General features: G+C 41.8%; 1 protein-coding gene across 15 annotated transcripts in view; it reads left to right on the top strand.

The window, feature by feature from the left end:
* HYDIN (HYDIN axonemal central pair apparatus protein) overlaps positions 1-27,437 on the top strand; it is a 111,618-nt gene that overhangs the window by 35,091 nt on the left and 49,090 nt on the right. For 13 of the 15 annotated variants that reach the window (XR_005557925.1, XM_039353529.1, XM_039353528.1 and 10 more), the window contains 17 exons: positions 1,239-1,552; positions 3,661-3,774; positions 5,859-5,967; positions 6,816-6,932; positions 8,145-8,354; positions 9,510-9,647; positions 11,934-12,111; positions 13,336-13,463; positions 13,706-13,839; positions 14,924-15,060; positions 15,765-15,892; positions 16,952-17,143; positions 17,804-17,950; positions 18,474-18,713; positions 20,181-20,331; positions 22,357-22,551; positions 26,539-26,709. Coding sequence is in view for 13 of the 15 variants with exons in the window: in XM_039353529.1 (XP_039209463.1) it covers positions 1,239-1,552; positions 3,661-3,774; positions 5,859-5,967; positions 6,816-6,932; positions 8,145-8,354; positions 9,510-9,647; positions 11,934-12,111; positions 13,336-13,463; positions 13,706-13,839; positions 14,924-15,060; positions 15,765-15,892; positions 16,952-17,143; positions 17,804-17,950; positions 18,474-18,713; positions 20,181-20,331; positions 22,357-22,551; positions 26,539-26,709 (2,803 nt within the window). In the remaining 2 variants the exon portion in view is untranslated. Of the gene's footprint in view, positions 1-1,238; positions 1,553-3,660; positions 3,775-5,858; positions 5,968-6,815; positions 6,933-8,144; positions 8,355-9,509; positions 9,648-11,933; positions 12,112-13,335; positions 13,464-13,705; positions 13,840-14,923; positions 15,061-15,764; positions 15,893-16,951; positions 17,144-17,798; positions 17,951-18,473; positions 18,714-20,180; positions 20,332-22,356; positions 22,552-26,538; positions 26,710-27,437 lie in introns of those variants that run through there. The other 2 variants (XM_039353526.1, XR_005557926.1) reach the window with 2 other exon arrangements.

Here is a 27,437-nt window from a genome sequence, read left to right as displayed (position 1 = left end):
TCTCCTTCATAGTCCAATAGATTCCAAAGTATTGGTTCGGTTCTGAAAGCAATATTTTATAGTAATCCCTTGTCTCAAGTATCCCAAAAATTGTCACTCAGACAAGGTTGTAATCCACAATGTTCGAAGTGTTCAAAGTGTTCAAACTCTCTGAAAACAGCTTATAAGTCTCTCCCAGCCAGGCGTAGTTCAAGGTCAATTTTTTCTTTCTCTCTCACTAGTTCTTGAAATTAAAAGGCTAAGATCAGTAGGTATTTATAATCCAAGACAGTCAGGGTGATAGATATGCCACAATATTTTCCTTTATTGTCAGCTGTTCTCCCAGGGTAGGAATCACCAAGCAAAGCAAATTATAGTGCTATGCACAAATCTACTACTAGATGTCATTCAAAGTCCATTTTCCATTCTTAAAACAAAGGATTGATTTCTTATATTTTGTTTGTTTATTTTTTTCAAAGAGAAAATCTTAACAATTATCTCAAATTTATCAAAAGTTTAGTTTTGTATTACTTTCACTTCATATTATGTATTTCTGTCCCCCATAACAAATTTGAAACTCCACTTCCGTTCACTTCTGGAGGTTTTAAGCTTCTTGGGAGCTTTTCCCAGGAAATTCAGTTGTAAAATAGTAAAGAAAGGGTCAATAATCTTACCCAGTCCAAACATGCTGTTTATGTTGTGCTAATTAAAGTTTTTGTTCTTTGGTTATCAGCAGCTAATGGCTGGTCACAGTGGTATGGCTGGTCTTTCCCCTGCCTGTTTAGAGGGCTTTCCTTGGATCGAACGGAGAGACCGCCATCTCTCCGTGATCGATAAGGCACCCCTCCTTCTTCATTGCCTCTTCGGGGTGACTTTAAGCCCTTTTCAGGGGCCCCAGCAGGGCAAAATCAGGCACGGAAGGCAGAGCTTTGCCTTCCTGCCTCTGTCTAGCCGCAATGCAAAACCAGAAGTGCTGCTGCCCACATCCTTGGCTTCTTCCTGCTCTTCCCCTATCTGACTTCTGCTAAGTGCTTCAGTCCATTCATAGTCTACTGGAGTTGGGAGGCCAATACATTTCATTAAATAAATCAATGCATACATAGATACATACGTAACTGGAAAAAACCAGCTCCCATTTCATTCTTTACCTAGAATGCCCTCAAGGTATGTTTTAGCCATCTAAAAACATGCACAGAACTCGTCATGCACAAACTGTTCTGAATATCACTGATGTGTATTTAACTTTGAATCCAATTCAGCCTTTGAAGATGGATGTTGGAGAGATACATCATCTTTCAGTCAGGTTTAACCCCGTCTATAGAGATGATCTGTGTAGTCGAGTATTGGAAGAGGTTCTTGTTTTGCGTTACTTGGAGCATCCTCATGTGGACTACGTTGATCTCCGGGGAGAAGTGCATTTCCCAAACCTCCACTTCCAAACAATGGATCTCAATTTTGGCTGCATCTTGAATGACACAGAAGTTATCCGTGACATCAATATGAGCAACCGCAGTCCCCTTCTAATCAAATATCGCTGGTCCTTCCTGACAGGTGATCGTGAGTCCTTTATCAGGTACAAGCCATCACATACTCTGGAATTTTGCCTGATTTCTAGTTATTTATAGCACTTGATTCATTGTGTATTAAGGAATTAGTTTTCAAAAGCTGGTCTTTAAGAAATTACTTCTCATCAAGAAAAGTATTCTAGGTTCTAAAATATAATTCTTTATTCTTTATTGGCCAAGTGTGGTTGGATACATAAGGAATTTGTTTCTGGTGCATAAGTTCTCAGTGTACATACAAATGATAGTGATAGTCCTGATCATATACAACATGAAAATACATTCATCATAAATCAGGAAATACAACACTTCATCATAAATCATAAGATGCAATGCTTAGTGATAGTAATAGAGTACTAGCTAAGCAAACAACATAAATCATTGATATAAAGATCCAGTTCTGAGCATCCAGATTCTATAAATAGCACCTTTGTCAAGTCTGAGTTTATAGCAGTTTTCATAGTATTTATTTTTCTTGTTTAATACAGGTAATTCTCATTTAGAGACCACAGTAGGAACCAGCAACTTGATCATTAAGCAAAATGGGCATTAAGTAAAAAAAATGACATGTTTTCATCTTTATGATTTTACTTCAAATTTCCTTTGCTTTCCTTTCCCCCATCTCCTGCCCTTTGAAACACCCTGGTGCTAGGATAATTAGCAAGAAGAAAATAGATGTTTGTACTTATATTCATTGGAGATAAAGAGATTACAAGAGAGTAAAAGGGCACATAATAGGAATATACAGAAAAAGGAATGGGCTAGAGCTGGCTCTTCGACTTGTGTGCTCACCGGTGCTATTTAGGAAGCAAGCAAAAGCAGCAAAACTTGTCAATTTCAGGCAGCCACCACCAGCTGGAAGGTCCCCCCCCTCTCTCTGTAAGTGTGTGTATTTGTGTTTATAATCAGTTTATAGAGAAGATAAAAACTAACAAAAACTAATATAGAGTAAACAAAGAAAAAGGGGAAAAAAAGAAAGACAAAGGTGCCAAAAAATATACAGAATTAGCTGATTTTCTTGCAGCAAAATGCAAATGTGATTATAAAATTATCTCTTACTCTATGGTTACAAAAAGAAAAACTCAGAGTTTGGTGTAAGATGGGCAGCAGTATGGACCTGCCTCAGCTAATTCTCCCAAGAAATCAGAACACTTGAAATTGGCATTGTTTCAAGCAGGAACTTTTATTGAGAGTTAGTGATAGCAGGAGAGCAAAGCAAGATTTCTTGCGTGAATTATTACATTAAACCTTTCGTTCACAAAAAGCCCAACTGTCCAGTTTGGGTCCAGCCAATCCATAGGAGGGAAGTTGTTATGGGAACCAGAACTCAAGGGATGGTTCCCAGGCGCTTCACAGATCTCGCATCAGAGTGGGGATAAGGCAGATGGTCCCTGCACATTCCTTTCCCCTTTTCACACCCAAAGAGATACATCATAGTTTAGAAAGAACAAAGTAGAAATACATCCATAAGCCCCCCTCCCAGCAGAGCAAAGCCTCTCCCTCCCACTAGAATGGCAGAGCCCCGAAAAGAAACATTGAAGGGGATTAAGGAGATGCTGCCTCCCTTAAAAGAAGAAGAAGTCCTCCTGGAGAGACAAAAAATAATAAAATAGGAAGGAAAAAGAGAATAGTAGGTTAATCAGGTTTGTCTGGGTAATGAGCCTGAAAGTGTTTGAGCAATTTAGGGGCTCTAACATGTTTTTTATGAACCCATTCATTTTGGGATGAAGGGAGATTTTTCCAGGCCACTAGGTAATGCGTAGCCTCATGGTGTTTGCTTGAATCTAAGATCCCCTCAATTTTGTAGTGTTGCTCACCCTCTACCATGATGGGTAGAGGCGTGGGGGGAGCTGCTGGCCTTAAAGGCGAGGTGTGTTGGTAATAAAGGCTTGACTACTCCTGCTTTGGTGCTGCTATATTGCAGCATTCTGCATAGAGCATCAGTTAGAAAATTCTTCCCTCCCGGCAAATAATGGAAGGTAAAGTTGAATCAGTGGACGTGTTCGGCCCACCCTGTTTGTTTAGGGGACAGCGTTTTGAGTGCCTGTTCCCTCTGGTATTATCTGGTGGAGATCCAGATTGCCCCCTCTCCTTTCCCAAAGACTCCTGTATTTCTCAGATTCAGCTCAGAAAACATTCGGCCTCTTCGTGCCCAGAAAAGAACAGAAGAGCAGGAGATCTTGAAGCCGCCACAAAGCCCCCCAAGGTGCAAGATTCGCAAGGATTCCATCAGGTTTGTATGTGACAAATCCACCAAAGGCCAAGACTGTGGCCTTAATAAGAAACACCGTTATGCCTCTCCAGCAGGCTCTCTGGAGAAAGGGTTGGGCAAGGTGGGAAGGCAAAGGGGGATGGGTGGCCATGTGCCAAGAGACTCAGAAAGCACCAAGATCATGATGATGGGCCACAACAATGAGGGCCAGGGATAAGGCTGCTTTAAATGCTGCTCATGACCTTCAAGAGCCAACTTAATTTATTTTTTCACAAGCTAAATCTCTAATTTGATACTTGGTGACAATAATTTGGAGGCAAATCCTGGCTATGGCTGAGAATGAATGTCCTCACAAGATTTTTCCCACCTCACCCTCTTCTGGGCAAAGAGATCTTTCTGCCAGTGTGGGTAGAAATAGCTGAGCAGTAGTTGAGGAAGAAGACGCTGGTCTCAGGTACGTGCTGTTGCTGGGAGCCTCTGAAGTGGTCAGAGCTGCAGGTTGCAGGGAGGCAGTCCTGCCCAAAGCCAGCCCCTCCAGTTCGTCATCCCAGGGCCTTTGAACATCCCGGTTTCAGGCTCTGCCTCAGCTCTTTGTCATGTGGGAAATGTAAGGCTAGGTCACTGCAGACATAGTTTTCTACAAAGAGGAACACTGATGTGGACCACCACATGCAGGAGGATGCAGTGTGGCCTTTCTTTCAAAGAGATAAACATTAAAAACCAGCTGACATTATGCATAGGCATTTGTTTATATTATACCTGGAAATGAATTGAAGTTGTATTTTGTATATATGGATTCTGAATTTGTGCTGAAATTCTGTTGAGAGCCTTCTATGGGAAAGGACCTTTTTAGCAGGAAATATGCTCCAAGCACAGGTTCCTTTTTAACTATGTCATGCAGTTCTTTTTTTAATGAAGTTTCATTTTTAAAGAAGCAATGGATGGAAACTAATCAAAAAGAAACTTCCTAACAGTGAGGGCAATCAACCAGTGGAATGGCTTCCCTCTGGAAGCTGTGGGTGCTCCATCACTGGAGGTTTTAAAGAAGAGATTGGACAGTCACTGGTCTGAAATGGGATAGGGTCTCCTGCTTGAGAGGGGGGTGGTGGTGTTGGACTAGAAGACCTCCGAAGTCCCTTTTAACTCTGTTTTCTATTAATTCTCAAAGCAGTTGCATCATTTGGATGTCACTCTTTGGATTCTCCTCAATAGTGCTGGGGAAAAATAATTATTCTTATTTTCTTTAGGTTATTCTTTATTGTTAAGTTAGCTTATTATAGCTATGATTCTTTGATAGTAAAGACCTCAGAGTTGTAGGACTGGGGAGGTGCAGGCATTGGGATGCAGTCATTGGGGTGCAGTTACAGACTGACCTTTTTGACCTATTCGGGGCCTGTGATCTCTAGGGCGATTTGGGCATAAATGGGTATATGGTTGAAGTTAATTTCTACCAACTCACAGCCGTTCAATTATCCCCACACCGTTTTCTGCACTGCCTACCACTTTAACACCGATGGCATGAACAAAACCATGGTAAAGGTACCAAGACGCAATTAATGTGGTGATGAAAATTATTTAATTGGATCCAGTTGCTGCATTTGAATGCATGAAAGCTGCCTCTGGCACCTGTGGGAAAATACTAGGATGAGGAAATGTTTGTCTTTAGTTTATTGCATTTTTAAAGACTTTATTGTTTTTAGAAATTGTGGAACAGTTTTTTAAATTCAGTAAATAAATTAAACTGAACAAATATTATCCTTCATAAGCTGAACGTTACCTATGAGCATATGAGCTGAAAAATACTTCCTGTCACAAATAGGACCCCGTTCTTCTTTGATGTTATAGGAGCCCCACCCTTAGAGTTGGACACAGGTGGACAGGGGAAAGCTTTACCTTTATCTGTATGCAGGCATTTTCAACTGGAGCAAATATTCTAATGTATATTTGTTACATACTAATATATTTAGTATACAATTAGTTAATTGCAATAATTAATGCAAATATAGATGTCCTTCTTGAGATTAAAGAAGCTTAATGCTTCTTCCATACTCCCAGCTATCTTGAGCAATATAATATATATTTCTTTCCCAATAAATTATCTCTAGAAAAACAGCTGTAGAGAAAAACACCAGCTACGCAAGTGGAGAAGATGTTTCTGTTAAAGAACCTGATAAAGAACTTAAGGATGATGCACAGATTATGCCTGAAATGCAGGTAATGGCACAGGCCAATTTTCTGTGGGTCAACAAAATTGTGGCCTGCTGAAATAGAGGTCTGTTAGTGGTTCAGCTCGGAAACTGACTCCTGAAAGTCATACTCTTGGCTTTGGGAAGCCTGGTTCTCTTCATTTAGGGGGTGTCCTAATTGCACCTTCAGTTAAGATTACGGTGAGGCTCTATGTGTATTTGACCTGAAGCTGCAACTGCTGCAGAAGTTGTCAACCATCAGTGGTTTCTGCTCCGCTACACCTTCTATGCTGGCTAAGCTAAGTTCAGACTTTGGTTTTTGGCAAAAAAAAAAAAAAGGTCGTAAACAAAGGGATCAGAACTGATGGCAGATCATCTTCACTGATGCAGACCTAGGAAATTGCTCAGTTCATCCCAGATGAGATTGCTCTGCTGTCTGTGCTGTAACGTCCACAATTTTCATCATGATTATTTGCAAGTGAGCCTTGTCTCTGTCCACTGGAATACTGACCAATGCATAAGTGTCTTAAAGAAAGCAAATGATTCTTTCGAGTGAAATTCTGTGATGACAGGGACCAGCTATTCCTGGAGAATTGTTCCTAGAAGGACAACACTTGGATGTTATGTGGCTTTTCAGTTTGAACCCTCTATTTTCTTCTGGATGTGGTGGAACAATCCAGAAATTTAATAATCTTTACATCTTGTCCCATTCCTGTTCATCCGTGTCTTGTCAGTGATGAATGGGCTTTAGAATAGTTTTTGAAAGCCTCCAAGCTGGGAGATTTTGTGAGCTAAACACTTGCCGTATGCAAGGCAGTTTGTCTTTTGTGTGCCTGTTTCTTTTTCTGATGGACACATGTCTATTCTGTTTTGTAGTTATTTTTGCAAACTTCTGAAGTAAACCAGGAGGCTCCAGAGAAGAACCAGGCAGGAACCAAAGAGGTCCTGTGGTGTGCAGACTCAGAGGAGCTACACTTGACAGGCGTGGAAGAAGTAAGCCCACTTGACACTCTCTGCTGAAGGCTGGGGGCCCAGGACAGAGGTGGCTCTTCCTCAAGGGTTTCTGTCAGGCAGGGTCCATTCTTCTCCTTGGGGCTGGGGCAGGGAGTCTGGTGGGGCAGCGCCTTCTTTGCCAAACACACCCAGACCTTTCCTAGCTGGCCATAGGCTCTTGTTTCATCCTTGGCTTTCTGCTCAAGATCTGAATTAGCCCAGAGACAAAGTAGTGTTTGTTTTCCTTGTATTAAAAAAGGTAGAGATTTATTAGGAATTGTTGAGCTTTGCCCAGAAAGAATAAAAATGTGAAAAGAGGCCCTTGAGTCCAACCCTCTATTCTGTGCTGGAATCCAGAATGTTCTTACCCGCTGTTATTTCTGGTTTTCCTGTCACTATTTATATGGTCTTTTTCTGATGCCTCTTATTTGTTTGTTTGTTTATTATATACAATGTGTATGTTTTCCTTATTTCAGAGTTTTCATCTTCAGCTACTATAGGATTCCTTTCAAAGCCCTTCTAACCAATCTTGTTGTGCTTGAGCCAAATATATTGCTGCAAGTTCTTGTAAGGGCTAAAGCACTCCAGAAAACTTAGACTGTAGTTCTAGAAACAAAATCCACCTCATTTTTGTAGCCACTGATTCATTTGCAACAATTCTTTCTTTCCAGTCTTCTTCCATTCCATGAGAAGATCACCCTCAAAGTCAATGGTGATACCATGGAGAAGCAAAGTTCACAATCTTTGGGACCAGCTTTTATGGGAACTGTTGCTTGCACACATTTAGCATTACTTTTACAGTAATATAATTGCCTTGAGGACTGGGAAAATTGCATTATCAGTAGAATGTTTGTAGCTGAGGTTGAATTGTGGTCCTTGGTGCTCCCTGGGTTTCAAAAGTCTGAAGGAAAACCATCCTCAGATAGCATCAAGAACCCCACAAACTTCATTGTTCTTGCCCTAGCCCATTAATCTTTCTCTGTTAGTACCATCTCTCAGAAGAAAAAAAAATGTTTGTGCTGCCACTTTGTGCCTTTGTTTTGTTTTGTTCATTGCCCATTTGTTCAAACAGCAACAAGTTAGGAACCTCAAAGCTCTGAAGGGAAGAGGAGGTCAACAAGTATCTAGCAGTGCCCACCTATGGACAGCAAAGCTAGTAATCCTGGGGCATCTTGCAATGGAGCAGTGACTCTTCCTTCCTTGCTCAATCAGGTTTTTGACATCCTGCCACTATATGGAACATTGCAGCCAAGTGAGACCCAGCAGATGTCATTTACTTTCTATGGCCACGCCAACATTGTTGCTTGTGTCAAAGCACTCTGTGAAGTAGAGGGAGGTCCCACCTATGAAATTCTGCTGCGGGGTGAAGCCTCGCTTGTTCAATATGTGTTTGACCAAAAGGAAATTGATTATGGGCTCCAGGTAGGCTTAATGTGCTGTTTGCTCGTTTATTGAATACACACACACATGCATATACAGAGAGAACGCTGCTGAGCTCTCAATCCTCTTTCAGGTCTCCTCTTTTTCATCATACTTCCTTTTATTCTCTAGAACGGCAGCCCCCAAAGGGGCCCGGTTTAGCATGCTGCCTGTATCCCACAGACTGGGCTTTGCTTGTTTGCTCTAGAAGCCATCCTTCAGGCACATTTACGTACACACGTGTCCTCAGATGAAGTCCTGTGTTTTGTATTGGTCTCAGCCTTTTATGAGGATTTCTGAAGGACTGGGCCTCTAATGTCAGAGAAATCTTTCCAATCTGGAATGATCTGGCATCGGTCCTCATGCTCTTAGAAACGTTTCTGACTGATGGGAGGGAAGGTCCGATTGTATTTGATTCTAGTGGGCTACTAGAGCCTGCCAGGACGTTCCAATTCTCCCTCTAGCTCATCCCAGCCAGAGGGGAGAAAGGCTCTCAGAGGGGACCCTCCCTAGTTTTCAGTGAGGGACGGGAAGGGAACATCTGTGGATATACAGAAATCCACAACCTGCATATAAATATAAAAACATATAAATATGTTAGCAAACTAAATAAAAATGCCATTACGTTTTTCCAGAGGTGAAAATTGAAACAATTTGAATAATGGACGAGTTGATGCTAGTTAAAGGTTTGGCCACATTTCTTGGAATTGTGGTGCTTAAACATCATTGTAGGATAACACATTTTCATCACTTGGGTCTACCTCTCAGTCCATGGGTGAACTCACTTATGCCTCTAGGCCCATTGGGTTTTCTAATATTGAAACATTGTGTGTGTCTAGTAGAGGAAATCCCTCCCAGCTTGCCTGGTGCAGAGTTCTGAGGGAATCACGAAGGGTGCTTCAGCTGTGCCCAAAAGGAGGTGCTGTTTTGTAATAATAATAATAATAATAATAATAATAATGATGATGATGATGATGATGATAATACCTGGAAGGGACCTTGGAGGTCATCTAGTCCAACCCCCTGCTCAGGAAACCCTATACCATTTCAGACAAATGGCTGTCCAGTCTCTTCTTAAAAACTTCCAGTGTTGGAGCATTCATCGCTTCTGGAGGAAGGTTGTTCCACTGGTTAATTGCTCTCTTCTCTCCTCCTAAGCCCTTAGACCACATCTGTATAGCTGAGATCATTCTGAAAAACATAGGAAAAGTTGGATTTGAATATTCCGTACTTGACGCCATCCAGGCCTCAGCTGACAACCCTCCCCCTGGTGTGCCACTGACTCTGCCTGCCACCGTAAGTAAGATTGAAGGAGGCTAAACTGGGGGTTTCAGATTAATTTCTTGACTGGAATGCAGATCTATACAAATTACAGAAAGCAAGCAGACTCTTGCAAATAAATCATCAGAATCCAGAGGTCCTATGCAATATTCCAACAGCCATCAGCCTCACTGCAGTTTCCTGTGAACTCTCTTGGCTTAACAGCTGCTGAGATCTGGATTCTAAGTGCTGCCATCCAAGCAGTCAGCATGTCATGAGAGCTGCAGAAAGTGAGCAAAGGACCCTAATAAAATTATGCCAGATATGTTCCTAGGGCAATGAGGGGTGAAACATATTTTAAATCCAAAAGAACACATATCATTCAGCAGCTCAGATGCTTCCTTGTTTCAAAGGCAAAGAGGTACAGCATAATCAGATTTTGTTAATATAGTTGATGTTGAATCGAATCACAATAGAGTTGGCAGGTTGGCCTGTGGCTACATCCCAATGCCTGCACCTCCCCTGTCCTACAACTCTTGAGGTCTTTACCATCAAAGAATCATAGCTATAATAAGCTTACTTAACAATAAAGAATAACCTAAAGAAAACAAGAATAATCAATTTTCCCCAGCACTATTGATAGAATCCAAAGAGTGCTATGCAAATGATGCAACGGCTTTGAGAATTAACAGAATAAGAGAGCTGGAAGGGATCTTGGAGGTCTTCTAGTCCAACCCCCTGCTCAAGCAGGAGACCCTATATAATTTCTGACAAGTGGCTGTCCAATCTCTTCTTAAAAACCTCCAGTGGCTCCTACAACTTCTGAAGGCAAGTTCCACTAGTTATTATCCTCACTGTTAAGAAGCTTCTCTTTAATTCCAGGTTCTTCTCTCCTTGATTAGCTTCTATCCATTGTTTCTTGTCTTGCCTTCTAGTGTTTTGGAAAATAAGTTGACCCCTCAAGAACTGTGCTTTCCTGAGAGGATCAGCTCGGGCAGGTCCTTACAATTCCAATATTTGAGGGGCTGTCACAGAGAAGAGGAGGACAACCTATTTCCCAAAAGCACCTGAAGGCCAGGCAAGGAATAAGGGATGGAAACTGATCAAGGAGAGATTCAACCTAGAAATAAGGAGAAATTTTCTGACAGTGAGAACCATCAACCAATGGAATGGCTTCCCTCCAGAAGTTGTGGGTGCTTCATGACCGGAAGCTTTCAAGAAGAGACTTGTCAGGGACTCCTGCTTGAGCAAAGAGTTGGACTGGAAGACTGCCAAGGTCCCTTCCAACTCTGTTATTTTGTTATGATGAAGACTAGGAATTACTTCTTTAAATATTTCTTTCCTCCTTTTCTTATTTCTTCCTCTTTCTATTTTCCTTTTTATTGCATTTTTTTATTCTCTTCTTCTCTCTGAGTTTAGTTTACATTGTTTTTTACTATTGTTATTAACATTTTTAATAAAAAAATATTTTTAAAATGTTGCAGTCACATGACAACCTTGCTTAATGATCTGCAGGTTCTTCCCTTAACAATGGCAGCTGAGACTGCCAGAATGGCCATCACTAAGTGGTGCAGTCACAGGATATTGTACTTTACAACTGGGACACTTAGTCCCAGTTGTAAAGTACAATATCTGTACTTTACAACTGGGACTAACTGTAGTCCTGATGGTTGTCGTAAGTGGAGGGTCACCTGTAATTATCATATTCCTCCAACATATTTACTTATTGTTTTCTTTTTTTCTCTTTTATTGATTTGAGTTGTGTTAACCAAATATTTTAAAAATTCAATAGTGATATATTTTGACTAGAAAATAGGTATGAAATGTTTTCTAGTATATTAAGTTTTAATTGTGCATTGTGTATATGATGTTTTTGAGAATGCTATTCAAGATATATTAACTGTCTGCTGGTATAATCATTGTTTATAATATTTTTAATTACCTATATTCATATTTTTTAAAATATTAAAAAGTGGTAAAGTTTATCTGTGCCTACCCCTGCACACTAGGAAACAGACGCAGGTTTGGGTTGGATAGCTAAAACCTTTTAAACAGAAAACATTCAAAATCATATTGACTCTCAGAGAAATAGGTTCTCCTCATTTTCTGCCATTTGCAGATTTGAGGGGCTTTCTCATCATTCAGAGACTGGATTGTGGTTCCTACCTCATCTGATACTTTTGCAAGTCAATGATGGACCATCTGTGTACTCTGGAACAAATATCTGGGTATCCTTGGGAGCTGTGAAAGCCAACGAAAAATTGCTAGGTGTTTTGTGCAAGGGATGAAGAATTTCATCATTCTGCCTTTTCCATCTTCCAGAATTATATTGGCTCAGGAAAGGAGCAAATTTTGAAGGTCTATTACTTGCCAGGAGTTCCAGAGGTCTTTCAGAGAACCTTCCAAATACAGGTGGCTCACTTGGAACCAGATAGGATCACTCTGAAAGGACAGGGAGTTTTCCCTAGAATTTGCTTGGATCTGCCCAGAAATATTCACGGTAAGAGTAATAGTACTTTGTCTTCCCATGAAACTAATATAGCTGAAAAATATGTTAATTCTTTAACAAATATTCACCAGCAGTGTGCATGAAACACTGTTTTTTGTTTTGAAACAATATTTTAATTCATAATTCTATCTCAAAGAAAATCTTTTTGGTCCTGGTTTTCATACTAGGATGCCCAAACATCTTTTTCATACTAGAATCACAAGCATTGGCTAAAAGGGTTAATTTTAAATATTGCTTTCTATTCCTGAGAATATTTCAATTTTTTCTTAAAATCATGCTCCTGGCCAATGAAAAATACCAGCTAGCCATTTTTGCCTCAGCCACATATAAACAATAGGTCAAAATCAATTGAGCATGAGCTCAATCAAAAGCAACAACTTTCAATGCTGGACTTGTGTTTAAAAAGAATCTTGCTAGTTACTTCTTGTATGTGTGACATTTGTACTACAACAGCAAAGAAAAATGCAGTTTAGCTACATTTGCAGTTGTCAGGCTTAAAGTCCAATGTCCTGTATTTAAATAAATAAGCTCAATATCAAAACACAAGTGTGTAAATAAAAACCTTCCAACCAAACTAACATTTCAGATTTTTCATTTTGAATGAAAATTTTATTTCATTTTTTAATATTTTTATTATTTAGAGCAGTGTTTCTCAACCTTGACAATTTTAAGGCATGTGGACTTCAACTCCCAGAATTCCACAGCCAGCAATGCTGGCTGTGGAATTCTGGGAGTTGAAGTCCACATGCCTTAAAATTGTCAAGGTTGAGAAACACTGATTTAGAGAGTCCAGCTTTCAGTCAATACATGATTTTAGGGCAACTTCCAAGAATTAAAAATGCAAAATGTATTAAACGTTTGTGTGGTTAAAATTAAGGGTGAAAATTAAAATCAGCATCAATAAACAATTAACCATCAAAAGCTTGTGAAAAGAGTTGTTTTCTCTATATTCCCACTATATTTAAAAATAAGGGGAGGAATGTTTTTTTGGGGAAAGCATTCTATAGCATGGGAGATCAATATCCTCAGGGTACAACCATGGACTGCTCAACCATCCAAATGGAAAGCAGCAAAGGAGCCAAATTAGACCATTAGTATTATTAAATACATCCTGAAAGCTGGAGACCAGAACGTGGAAGCCACTGAAAGGAGCACAGCCTCTTTTGAATGCACTTCTTCTCAGCTCAGAATGCCTGGCCTTCCTGCTTTTTATAGGAAATGAACGGTACAGCAGCATCCTCAGAGAAGTGAAGCAGCAACTAGAACAGGAAACACAGAAAGATTTCAGCAGTAATTCGGAAGCATTGACCACTGAACCACCCATGGAAGAATCCTTCACCACGGTAAGATGAACAGCTCTTCCATCTGACTGTCAGCTGGGCTGGGTGGAGACACTAAGGTGGAATTGAGCCTCTGAGGAGCAACCACACTCCTCTATGACACAACTATCTCAGGGAGTGGAACCAAAGGCCAATTCTTTGGGGAAGGGGCTACATTCTGATTTGGGTGAGATCAGGATGCAAGAGTAGAAGTCTAACACTGCCACAGACATGTTAGAGTTATTGACTCTTCCTGGTATCTTAAGCTCAACACACAACTGCAGCTGGAGATGGAAAGGCTACTTGTGCAAGAGCACGCTCTGGAGCAACAGAAGCTGCTGGCCTTGGCTTCAGTGGACGACCCGGCAGCCTGTCAGCGAGCTCGCCGGAAACTGGTCAAGTTAGTGCATATAGGTTATTTCTGGTCCAAGAGGATGGGTTTCCAGGAGCTTTCCCAAGGAATCATCAATGAAATGCATGCTCCCAAATCAAAGCTGTTTGCCTGGTCTTTAGGGCCTCTCTTTAGTAGGGTGACATACTGTCTAGGCTGAGAATTTAGCTGTGGTTTTCTCCTCTCTAAGCTGGTTGAACGCTTATGAAATGATTTCTGTGCATGAAGATGTAAGGGAAGGGGTTAAATGAAGAATGGTTAAGGAACTAGATGTCATCCCCCAAGATTCACAAAGCTGACAGCCTGACATTAGCAATGGGGAAGGGAAGAGTATTGGAATGCAGGGACAAGAGGGAAACCTAAGCATGCCTGTGGAGGAATGAGGAGCACCTGCTAACCAAGGTCACCCAATAGAATGCAAAGCAGAAAAGCCCATGAAACCGAAGGCCTGTTACCCAAACAATATACCAGCACTTAATTGGATGTTTGCTGATAACAGGAGAGATGGCCAGGGAAAAGGGAATGTTAATTGCATTATCTGTGTGAAAAAACGCCAGATTAAGCTCCAGTCAAGTATGCTCTTGGCAAAACAATGGTCCAGGAGTCTTTCTTTGCTAGCTGAATGAAAGGGATGATTGACACTAGGCATGTCTAGCTAGCCTAACAAGAAGGACTCGGGGTGACAGGATATCTATCTTCCAGCACCTGAGGGAGTGTCACAGAGAAGAGAGGATCAGCCTATTCTACAAAGCACCTGAAAGCAGGACAAGAAGCAACGAGCTCTTCAGTGGGAGCTCCAATCTCAAACTAGGGAGAAATTTCCGCCTCCATGATTTGTTGGTGCTCCATTGCTGGAGGTTTCCAAGAAAAGATTGGACAATCATTTGTCTGTAATGATATAAGGATTCCTGCCATGGGCTGATTCTGTGATTTTATAGTTTGCTGCTTAACTCCCTTTTTCTCCCTCATAAGCACAGCCTGGTCATGCCAGTCTTTAGTGTGGTTGAAATTAATGAACTGGTGAAATTTGAGATTTTGTAGAAAATATCACTCATCTTGTTTGTTAACATCGTCCACATTATGCTTTTTTTAGAGCCCAGCTACCTGAGTATATCTTAGATTTTGGCTACATAATCATGGGCACCATCAGAACTCACATCATCAAGATCACAAACACTGGCCACTTCCCCGTCTCCTTCCATGCAGATCGACGGGTCCTACGGGACACAGGTACAAAAAGGGAATCATTCCATCTTTTTCTAGCCTATGTTAAAAGAGTAAACAATGATTTAAGGCCCAAATAATTAAAAGGAACAAAATACATTGAAACTTCCCATGTTTACTGGACAAGTGTAGTTTTTTAGTATATTCAAAATATTGTAGTTTTGTTCATTGCTGATCGTTTCCTATGCCATGGAGATTGCAGTAGACAGAGGGAGGATCTCACAGGATCCCTTTCTAGCCTTGCTCACTTTTATCTGTTTGTAACATGGGTCAACTTACTGCTGCCCTTTTACCCCAGACCAGAAGAGGCTTCTGTTACTGTGACCAAAAATAATGCCAGGTTTAGCTTGCTGCTTAGCACCAATAAACAAACAAACAAACAAATGGTAAGCCCTGGTTCAGTCTGTTCAATATGCACACGCATACATGTATATATGTAGATGTGGCCGCAGACAGTCACTATCACTTACAATTCCTAATGACTATGTTCACATGTCACATTAAGCCAAAATTGAGCCAAAGCACTGTGCAATGCTCAGCATGTCAGACTTGGATATGTTTCTCGCCATCTATCTTTCTGCAGTTGTTGGTGGGGAACCAACACCTCTGTACCCTTTGAATGTCTCGGAGATGCAATATGTATGGAGTTGAACAATGGCTTCTTTCCATAGGTAGTGAGAGCTGTTTCTATTGTTGTTATCCTGAGTCAGGTTTCAACACTGAACTGGATCGGGTGAAGAATCTGCCTTTCTGCGAGACAGAGACATTTGAAATATGGTTTGACCCCCAGAGTGCCGGCTGTGCCCTTGGAGAGAAAGAAGTGTTATTGCCCATTAAGGTGCTTTGAAGGTTCTTTTACACACACACACACACACACACACACACACACACAGGTGGGGTCACACAGAGGCACACACTCGCAGAGTTATGCACTGCCACCTTCCCTAAAAGAGGAAAAACGGGCAAAAATTGTCTAGACCAGCTGGGTCAGGCTATGATGCATTGAGGAAGGGGCTCACTTCCGCTTCCTTGAGAGCAGGTGGAACCACCCTCTCTTTCAAGGAGGAATTAGCCTTCGCCTAAACCAATTACACACACCCCTCCCAGGCGGCCTTAATCGGCCAGGAGGGACCTGGATCTCATGCAGAAGTGGCCAGACTGACATCTGAGAAAAGCTGTGTCCACTTCCTCAGGTTTAACAGAGGCAAACTTCTCCCAGCCCCCCCTTCCCCCCTCAGTTAGCCCTGTCCAAGGCCAGAGTCTAACATGGAGTGAATGTGCAATGCCTAGCAGATTTCTTCCAGCATCCTTGTAAGGGAACCTCAGAGTTATAGTGTTGCCCATGAAAGGAAAAGTTAGGGGATGGGACGTGAGAGCTGGGCAAGCAGAGTTGAACTAGTATCTGACAAACAGTTTAGCTAGCCTGTCTGTAGAACCAACAGCTTATCCTAACAACTGCAAGAGCAGAATGACTGTGCCTTTATCTAGCGGAGTTGGCTTGGATATGTGAAACAGACCATTCCTGCTTGGTGGGAAGGAACTTAAAGGCTAAAGGGAAGATCCTCTGATCTTCTTACAACAGGATGGAATGGAGCAGTGGTTGAGATGGCTCCCCAGGACTGGGGTAATGGGGGGCTGTCCTTCAGAGCCTGAATTGCCTGGATTATTCCCATTTCCTTTTTCCAATTGTCCTCTCTAATCGGGACCTCTGGCCCCAGGGAAGGTTGTGCCCACTTGCCTCTTGGGGCATGCGCTGGGGCAAGAGATGTGTTTCAATCCCCCATTTGAACTGTGGTTATGCCAGAAGTTCTGAGGGTGGGGATAGATGGGTCTGGATGAGAATAGCAGTCATACACTATACATCACGCTCAGGAGGGTTTGATATGATTTGCTGCAGGTGGTGGCTGGTCCCACGTTCCACGTCTCTCTTCGGGCCACGGTGATCATGCCATCTCTCTGCATCTCCAGTGACAATCTAGAGTTCTCTGCTGTCCAGTGTGGACAGTGTCAGGTGGAGACCATCCAGCTTCACAACCAGCTGCAGGTGGTATGTGAGTGGTTTGCCACAAGCAATGAACAAATGAAAAAGGTAATGCAACACTGAAACAGACCTTGCTTTGCTCTTCTCTGATTGCATCTTGAAAAGCAGCTTGATCTGTAGGAATTTGGGGTGGGATGGAAATTAAGTTGCTTGAAAGGTGCAGTTTTGGTTCTTCAGATGAGCCCTTTGGATCTGTGTAACATTCAGGAAAATTTTAAGAAATGAAAAACAAGATTCTTGCTTTCATATAAATTTAATAATATAATTTGCAAAAGAATTGCCGCAGAGAATTGATTACAAAACTCTTGATTCTGTTTTGTTCCATGCAAATCTTTCAAAATGCAAAATAAAACTCCACACAGCCTATGTTCCTATCCTCTACTTGATCAGTTGTTGATCACATACTATGGATCAGGAATATGCCTATGCAGTGGAGAAGGTGGAGTTGAATTCTTGTTTCTCTTGAGACCTCCATGACCCTCAGCTGCCTGCAAAAGGAAAACCTTTCATCCTTGTTCATATGGATGGAAAACCCACCCTACTTCCAGGGACACCGTAAAGGTGTTTCTAGAAGCTCAGTCAAAAGTTTGGTGTGGGCTGAGGCAATAATTCTCATCTTCTAGAATGTGCTGTCCTTCAGAAGGATTCTTCGTAATGGAATAAAGAGGCATGCTTTGCTCTTGATTTCATTGTTTGTTGTAAGCTCAGGTGGTTAAGCACATGCCGATGACCTTGCGCCGGAAAATGCGGGAACACAAGGAGAAGCCCCATGTCTTTGAGATGATTCCCCCGTATGGGATCCTGGCTCCCGGAGAGCGGCTCAATGTGCAGGTCAAGTTTGCCCCAAGAGAAGAGGTACGAAATGAGAAAGGTGTTTGGAGCACAACAAATATCCAAAGCGTTTTCAGGAAGAGCAGAGATGCATTGATGGCAGGAGAGGCAAACAAAGGCAGGGCTTCATCAGACCATCCAATTCCTCATGCAAAGTAGATTTATTAAGGAGTCATCAGACTTGGATATTTCCTCACCTTCCCTGCCAGGATTCTGCCCACATGCTGTTCCTGCTCTTCAGTTGGCTTTATATGGAAGGGCAGCTGGGCTCTCCATTCTGAGCTCAGGCACTAGGAAGGGAACACTACTCCAAAGGGACTGGCCAGACAGTGATTATATTCCAATAGTGCAGATAGACAGCAAATCTTTTGGGCTAGCTCTTTGCATTAATGCCTATTTTCCAACAGGACAGAACCCAAATATGTCTTTCTTTTTTGCCAGCTGTTCTGAGTTGAACAAATACTACCAACTGAAGCTGGGTTAAGATTTGGGGGCCTTTTTACCTGTTCTTATTTGTAATAAAGTGATATTATTTTTTACATCTTAGAAATTGTACCAGAATGTCCTGATCTTAAGCATTTCGCAGAGCACTCAGCAACTGTTGCTGAATGTCTCTGGGCAAGGTCTGGAGCCACGTCTTGAATTCAGCCCCTCCCTCCTGGAACTGGGGCCTCTCCTTCCCTACGGCATTGGGGATGAAGCTGAAGTGGTGGTGAAGAACCCCTGCAGCTTCCCCATTGAGTTCTACTCCTTAGAATTGGACCAGCAGTATCTTCTAGAAGAGCGGGTGAGCCATTTGTGCCAGTTAAGAATAACTCAAAGTGTTTACTGTATAAATAATGCTCCTCCAAGAAGATATTCTGTCAGCAGTTAAAAGGCCCTTTGGATGCAGAAATGCATCACAATGTCTGTAGACATTTGGCCGGACTGTATAGCAGACCTTACAGAACCAGCCAAGCTCCTTCTGGAGTCCAGTTGGTTCCATCAATCCCCTGGAGTTAGCCGGTCTAATAGGACAAGCCTCCCTGCAAAGGCAGGAGGTGACAGAGAGCTAGAGGCTTAACAGGGAGTGATCTCATCAAGGCAGAGAGAAAGCAATATCTCCTCAAAATCCAGAACATCTTGTCATAGCTCTGACAGTCAGATGTTACCACTATTATGCATTGGACTCTGGATACCTGGGGCCAGGCTGTTAATGGTGGCCATGAACTCCTGAACTACCTCAGACCCTGTCCCCAGAGAAGACAAGCTGAAATCCCCAAGACTTCAAGGGAGGAGCTGGTTCCCATAACTTATGGGGGTGCTGGTGCATTCTCTCCTCAAGGGACTATTGCTCAGCCCAACTGTCTGGACAGTTTTCATCCAGTCACCAACTTCCCCTTTTTAGGCAATGTTGTGGAAAAATTGGCCACATGGCAGCTTCAGAGGATCTTGGATGAAGTGGATTGTCTGGACTGCTTTTAGTCAGGACTGAGGCCAGGTTATGGGACTAAAAAAGCATTGATTGTGCTCTTGGATGACCTCTGGCAGGAGTGAGATGGGGGCATTCTTGCTCTTTTGACCTGTCAGTGGCATTCAGTATTGTTGATCATGATATACTTCTGGACTAGCTTCAGGAGTTGGGGGCGCTGTGTTGTGCTGCTTCTCCGTCCTCAGGGTCTGTTTAGTTGGTGTGGATGGAGGGAAGACGTCCAGCAACTTGTTGGGTGCCACAGAGCCTGGTCCTCTCTTTCTTCCTATTGAACATCTGCATGAGGTGATCTGATGGCTTGAAATGAGATATCATCAGTATGATGATGATACCTAGCTTTACATCTCCATGCTGGGTTACCTGAGGGATGCTGTGTATGTCCAGTCCTAGTGCCCTAGAGACTCCTGTGGTTTGGATAAGGTGCAAAGGGCTTTGGCTCAGTCCAAACTAGACTGAATGGATTTGGGTGCTTGCACTTTCTGGGAACAAGGTACAACTCTTCGTATTCTTGACTGATGAGACTCATGCCCAACTTATTGATTGAACTAGGCAATTAGAAACATCTGAGAGAAGAAGGTTCCTTTGATAGCCCAGTCCCAAGCCATGAAAAAAGTGATAGGTGACATCTAGAATTGTAGAAATTGTTCTTTTAAAAAGAAACAAGAGTTTCTAAGATAAGAACAAATCTAGATGGACAGAGCATTTCAAAATAAATCCTCATCTGGACTGTCTGAGAGTGCCATGCTCAGAAAGTCTTTGTGATTTGCCCTATCTTGACTGCAGATTTTGCGGATGCTGAAGGGCTATGATAACCACCATATCCTTCTGTTGCCTCCTCGGATGCCTGGAGAGAAGCTGCCTATTGAAGTGCTGGAATATTTTGAGGAACAAAAGAAGATTCAAGGCGACCAAGAAGGATTGAATCTGGATAATGGTGAGGGAGGGCCCTGTGGCCGGTAGGTCTGTGGCAGCCAGCAAGGAGCAGGTGTTTTGCTCTGGCCTTTTCTGTCCATGGAAAAGAGCAAACTCCTTTTGTCTTTTATTAAAGAAACTCTCTGGAGCTCTAATTTTCTACTTCTGAAGAGAAGTCTAGTGATGGTAATGCCAGGAAAAAGGATAAAGAGGCAGAAACAATGTGCCTCACCACAGATTCATTTTATTTAGCCATTAGGGCAGAATATCTCCTAGAACAGTGGTTCTCAACCTTTCTAATGCCGTGATCCCATAATACAGTTCCCCATGTTGTGGTGACCCCCAACCACTTATACATCACCGGGTACCAGGGGCGTGGCCAAGGAAAAGGGGAAAAAAAATGGCGGACAGCCTTGTTTGGCAACCCCCATGAAATGGTCGTTCGACCTCAAATGGGGTCCTGATCCACAGGTTGAGAACCACTGTCCTAGAAGTACTTGTGTCAATTTCCACAGAAGGAAGGTTGCCACTTAATTGGTTTTCTTTCCCTTTGAATACGGAATAAACCTTCTGACTTCTTCCTGGAGGAGCAATGTAGGTGTAAGATAAAGATAAAGATTTCCCCTGTCCAGTCGTGTCTGGCTCTAGGGGTTAGTGCTTATCTCTTATTTCTTGACTGAGGGAACCAGCATCGTCCAGAGACCCTTTCTGGTGTCATGACTATATGCCGAGGCACACAGAAGACTGTTACCTTCCCAGCAGAATGGTACCTATTAATCTGCTCACATTTGCATGGTTTCAAACTACTAGGTGGGCCAGAGATGAGGCAGGTAATGGGAGCTCACTCTATTGCATGGCATTCAGGTCCTGAACCCCAGGTTTCCAGCTGACAAGCTCAGTGTCTTTAACCAGTGAGCCATTGCATCCCCTCATGATTTAGGTATATCTTCACATTAATCATTCAGATTAGTGTGATAAACAAATATAGAAGTAAAAACAAATCCTTTGAGTAGAAATAGTTGGGCTGTGGGGCCAATATGATTCTTGAAGTATCTTCCATGCAAATGAAACCACTTAAGTGACTGTGCAGTTTCCCTTTGGCAACCAGGAACAATGGCTGCTTGGGGAGAGGCAGGGGAAGAGCTGGTGCTCTGAGCTTGGTTAATTTCAGCCACAACACTAACAGAGCAAGCCAACTGAAGGCAGAAGCTGTATGCACTGCCTGTAGTCCAGGAGAGTTGCCCCACGCATCATCTTGCATGGAAACTACATTCTTCTTGCTCGGGGTTGTTCACAGGTTTGCAATCCCAGAGGCAAAGGGAGTGAGACCCAATCCTGCTTGGCGTTTTTCAGCCTGAAGCTGGGACCTTTCTTTTCCAACACAGAGCCATGAAAAGGCAAACAGTCTTGACATGGCGCTGAAGAGCCAGGCTTGAAAATGGGAGACTGAGTTGCACATGGCAGCCAATCCAGACCATCCCACAGCAGGGTTCTGGTGAGAAAACAAGAGGCCAGAGCATGGGACGTATAGACTATCTTGAGCTGGCCAGAAATAAAGGTGGAGTAAACATCAAATCCATAAAATAAGATAAACAGAAGAAATTAGATCCTTTGGCTGAAATATTTCCTTGTTTTGATTGTTAAGAATTGCTACCTATTCCTGGCAAGGCCTCGTCTAGTCATAGTTTTGCTCCAGTTGGAACAATTAATTTCACATTAACTTTTTATTCCAAAATAGCACTGCCTATGAAACAAGAACTTAATTTTACCATTGATTTAATGGAGACACATATAAATGTGGCTACAGTGTCTGTTCTGAGCCTATCTGTGTCCCGGGTAGATGCAGAACCGTGAAGCAGCCTTGAAGTCAAGGCAGGGAGCAGTCATGCCAGAAGCCTCTCCCACGGGAGAAATAGCGAGTGGCTGCAATTACTCTCAAGACTCTGTTGTGCTTTGCTCTAGAATGCTTTATTGGAAGCCTAAGGGCAGTGAGCATTCTTACCGGTCTGGTGTGCATGGCGTCCTTCCTCTTTTTGCTCCCGGACAGAGGAAGAAGAAAGCACTCACTTTTCTGAACACGGAATGAAGCCTCATCCTTCGGTTGTGCAAGCAGCAGCCATAGGGGCCTCTGCTCTTCCTTCTCTGTCACTCTTGGACAATAATCGGACGCTCCAGGCAGAATCCAAAATTGATCAGGAGGAAGAAGAGGAAGAAGACGGAACCGAAAAAGGTCAAGTGCAAGGTGTGTGCGCTCTTAGTTTTAGATGCAAGTGCGGTAAAAAGGGTGCCAACAGGAGGACTTGCTTGCTTCCTCTATTTTGCTGGTAGCTATTTATTTTTATTTATTTGTTTTTATTTATTTTTTCAATAATTTAGAACTTGTCTCCAAGGGGTCTTCTAGTATAAATACCAAGTCATCCACAAATGCTTGTAGTTTGTATTTTTCATCTTTTATCCCCATTCCCTTAATTTCTGGGTCTTGTCTAACATTTCTATTCAACACTTCCAAAGTTAGTATAAATAGTAATGGAGATAATGTACACCTGTGGTGGCGAACCTATGGCACGGGTGCCAGAGGTGGCACTCAGAGCCCTCTCTGTGGGCATGCGCACCATCGCCCCAGTCCTAGGTCTTCAGCTGGGTTTTATAAAACCTTTTCATTTTAGGCCTCCGCCGCCATGTGCAAAAACAAAAAAAGATTCAATCAATCAATTTCAACTTCTTGCAGGAAAAAAAAAGATCTCTCAAAGTTGGAATTGATTGATTGAACTTTTTAGTCCCACCCAGTCTGAATTAACTACCACAGCCACGCCTACCCACTCGGCCACGCCCACCCAAATGGCCATATCCACCCAATGGGCCATGCCCACCAGGCAGCGGAGATACATAAGTGGGTTTTGGGTTGCAGTTTGGGCACTTGGTCTCTAAAAGGTTCGCCATCCCTGATGTACACCCTTGTCTTGTACCTTTTTTATATTAACATTCTCTGTAAAATCTCCATTTACAATTACTTTGGCTGTTTGTCTAAGATATATTGTTTTAATTATATTTATAAATTTTTCTCCAAAGTCCACACAGTTTAATTGTTGAATCATAAATTTCCAATTTACATTATCAAAAGCTTTCTGTGCATCTAGGAAAATTAGTGCGATTTGTTTCCCTGGATGCATTTCATAGTATTCCAATGTATCCAAAATGATTTTTAAGTTGTTTTTTAATTGTCTCTTGGGTAGAAATCCATTTTGATCTGAATGAATAAATTCGGTCAAAAATCTTTTCAATCTCTCTGCTATTATTGAAGCAAAATGTTTATAATCCATGTTTAATATGATATGATCTATAGTTCTTTATCTAGGTCAGATCTAAGTCTTCTTTTAGAATTAGAGTAATATTGGCTTCTGTCCAAGTGTTTGGTATTTTGGCCTCTGATAGGCTTCATTGCAAACCTCTTTCATTGGTAAGCTTAATGTGTCTTGTAAACATTTATAAAACTCTGCTGGTAATCCATCTGGTCCTGGGATCTTATTATTTTTCTATCTTTTTATAGCCTCCGTTAATTCCATCGTTATTTTTTCATTTAACATGTTTTTATAATTTTCAGTTATTTTTGGTAATTTAGCTTTTTCCATATATTGAGTTATTTTTTCCTTAGGGATTTCTTCTATGTCATATAGTTTTTCATAAAATTCTTTGACTATTTTTTATTGTTTCATTTTGAAATTGTAAACATCCTTTGCCATCCTGTAGTTTGTTTATCAATTTCTTCTCCTTTTCTTTTTTCAATTTATAGGCTAACCATCTACCCGGTTTATTAGCATTTTCAAAGAAGTTTTGTTTTGCCGTTTTAATTTGTTGGACCATTTCTTCAGCTTCTGTTAAGATTAATTTGTATTTTATTATCTCCATTTGCTTTTTACAAGTTTTCTTTTGTGAGTCTATTTGTAATTCTAGTTCCAGTTTTTTGAGGTCTTCCTTTAACTTCATTTGTTGTTGTTTTTTTCCTTATTTTTTTTTTTGCCATGTACATTATAACTAAACCTCTAAAGCAGAGGTCCCCAACCTTTTGGACAGCAGGGACTGGTTACCTGAAGAGAGGTTTTTCCATGGACCGAAGGAGGCGTGGTTTTGTGTGCCTGCATCCCATGGATGGGGCTTTGCTTGTTTGTGCGGACCGGTTGCTGGCATGCCGTGGACTGGTACTGATCCATGGACCGGGGGTTGGGGACCCCTGCTCAAAGTATGCTTTGGCCGTGTCTCACACATTTTGGGGAAACCTTTTTCAGGGAAGAAGTTTTAAAGTTGTAGAGAAAGGATAATGTTCTCACCCAATTCCAGCCATGATGTTCAGGTTTTGCTAATTAGTGCTTTCCTCAGCTGTCAGTAGTGGCCAGTTGTCATAAATGCGGCCAGTCTTTCCCCTGCTGTTTGGGAGGGCTTGCTCGGATCAAACGGATCGACCACTGTCTGTCCATGATCAATGAGGGTCCCCTCCTTTTTTGTCGCCTCTCCGGGGCGACTTTAGATCCTTTTGGGGCCCTCAGCAGGGTGAAATCATCCGCAGTAACCAGAGCCCTGCTTTCCTGTGCCCATCTCGCTATGATGCCAAACTGGAAGTCTAGCACTGGGTACAATGTTTTAGTTGAAACATGAATAATACAGAAAAGGAAGAATCATGACTCCTACTGATTTTGACACTATTAGCTTTCTGTTCATTTAGAACTGCATTTGCTTTTTATGCAACTGCATTACATGTATCATGTTAGTCAAGATGCCCAGATTCTTGTTGTATATACAGCTGTATTTAATGTGATTCCTCTGATTCTATATTCATCCATTTTATTTTTCTTACCTAAATATGAGAATTTGTGTTTTTCCTCTTGAAATTCATTGTGCTAATTCCTCCTCATTGTGTCTTATTATTGTGGTCCTCCTGAATCTTGCTACTGTTCACTATATTCATGGCTACTTTCCCAATTGAGTAATTATATTTTATAATCCTCATGCAAGTCATTTATATTTATGTTGAACAGCTCAGTGATCTCCTGTTTGCCACTTAGCACTTCCTTCCAACATGACAAAGATTTAGGGTGTATATTTGCTGTGTCAAATGTTCAGATAGAGAATCCAAGAAAGGAACTCCTGGGACATTGTTCTTCCCAAAAGTAATATTTTTATTGACTACACTTCATTGGCACAAAAGAAGCAAAACCAGCTCTGGATTTTCCGTTCAAATGCCCACATAATTAAACTTGAATTCCTATTTTGACCGCTCCTTTTGTCATGGGAACTGCCTGGACCATTGAAACACCTGCACAGTGTGGAATTGAAGGGAAGGGCAGGGCCTCACAATCTGCAAACGGAGTCTTGGCATTCCATTCCCACCCCATACAATTCAACCCCCCCTCCCGATTGTTGTCAATTTGAGAGCAGAGAAGAAACCAGGTGAAAAGCAAATCACTCTTGACATGCTGAGTATAAATTTTTAACCAGCTCTGTATCCATCTAAAGATAACATAGTTCAGTCCATATTTGCCATTATCTCTACTAGAATCTTTTGGGAAAATCAGTCAAGGCATGCTATGTTTATTATATTATTATGATCAACTAAATTGAACACCTATGAAAAATGTAGATCAGGTTATCTGTTATCTGATATGATTAATTATCAATAAAATCTGCAGTTTCCTGCCAAATAATGCATTCCTTTTTAAATTTCACAAATTCATTGCTGTCTAATCTGTTCCAGAATTTTTCCCACTATCAGAATTAAGCAGGCAGCTTAACTGGCCTCAGGCTGCTTCTTTTCCCCTTTGGGAGCTAGGAATAACAGGCACCCTTCTCCAATCCTCCGGGGCTATATCTGCCATCCATAATTTTTTCAAGGATCATAGAAGATGGGCTTCAGGAAGACACCTGCAGTTTCCTTCAAAATGTAATTGGTCTAATCATGGATGGAGATCTTAACTTACTTGTGGTAGGATTTCCCATTTCCTATGCAGTTCAGAATTCTTTTAAATCTTTGCTTTATCCAAAGATCCCCTTGCATCCCAAACAGTTTGTTAAGCTTCCCCCCCATTTGTAAGATGCAAGTTAAAAAAATTGGAAAACTAAATAGATGGTTCTAAAATCTACAGATGGATGCTAGGGGAGCATTGCTACAGAAGATGTCTAAAAGCAGTTTGAAAACAGTGCTGCTATCTGGTTGACCAAAATGCCAGTTTTTTTTCAGCAGGGAGTCAACAAAGCCTCAACAAGCATAAGGAAACAGTTGGAGAGCTAGACAACAATCCTGTTTCTAAAGCCATTGCTCGCCATCTTGGCATTGATATCTCTCCAGAAGGACGGGCTGCCAGAAATCGTAGGGGTATTGCTATTATAATTCACGGAGCTCCCCTTACAGGTAAATGGCTTTTCTTGGACAACCAGGATGTGTATGGAGTAACACAGTTGCCTGCTCCAAGCCGTGCCCTCTGATACTAGATTGGGCAATTTTCACTGATTCCTCTGCTTTTTCTTTATTCCTCTCCCAATCTTTTCTAACTAGTTCTTTTATTTAGTGTTACGAATTTGGCTTTGGTTTCCTAAGGCTTGAAAAGGAATGTCCTGTTCACCCCATATAAAATATTAAATGCATGTGGGTTTAAGATTTTGTTATGGCATAGTGTTTTTCAGCTTTAGGAGTGCTGGTTTCCTAGCCTCCTAAAGTCTAACTGACCCCTGTACCTACTGAATTATGGTAAATTAATTAAGTTAGATTCAGAACAATGATAGTAGAGCAAGCAGCTTTACAGAGAGTTGTTCCATACTCTACCACTACCAGGTCCGTGGGACAAACTTTATGTGGCTTTTGTAGACTGAAGGTATCTTCAGTTCAACCCTGAGGCAGATGATGAGGAAAACTGGCTGCCTTATCGGCTCAGACCGATTATGAAGTTGTGCAAGGAAACACCAAGTTGAAAACTACTCTGTAGGCAGAAGAATTTAGGTTCTAGCCCCAAATTTATAGCCTAGACCAGGGGTAGGCAACCTTGGCTCTTTTATGACTCGTGGACTTCAACTCCCAGAATTCCTGAGCCAGTCATGGACTAGGAAGTCCATGTTTAATTTACCCTAACATTCATTGTGCAA

Source organism: Crotalus tigris, unplaced genomic scaffold (genome assembly GCF_016545835.1).
Source record: "Crotalus tigris isolate CLP2741 ecotype Arizona unplaced genomic scaffold, ASM1654583v1 scf7180000018525.42219311030:4301911, whole genome shotgun sequence".
Taxonomy (NCBI): domain Eukaryota; kingdom Metazoa; phylum Chordata; class Lepidosauria; order Squamata; family Viperidae; genus Crotalus; species Crotalus tigris.
The sequence above is the reverse complement of the archived record's forward strand: the minus strand, read 5'-3'. Positions and strand labels throughout refer to the sequence as shown.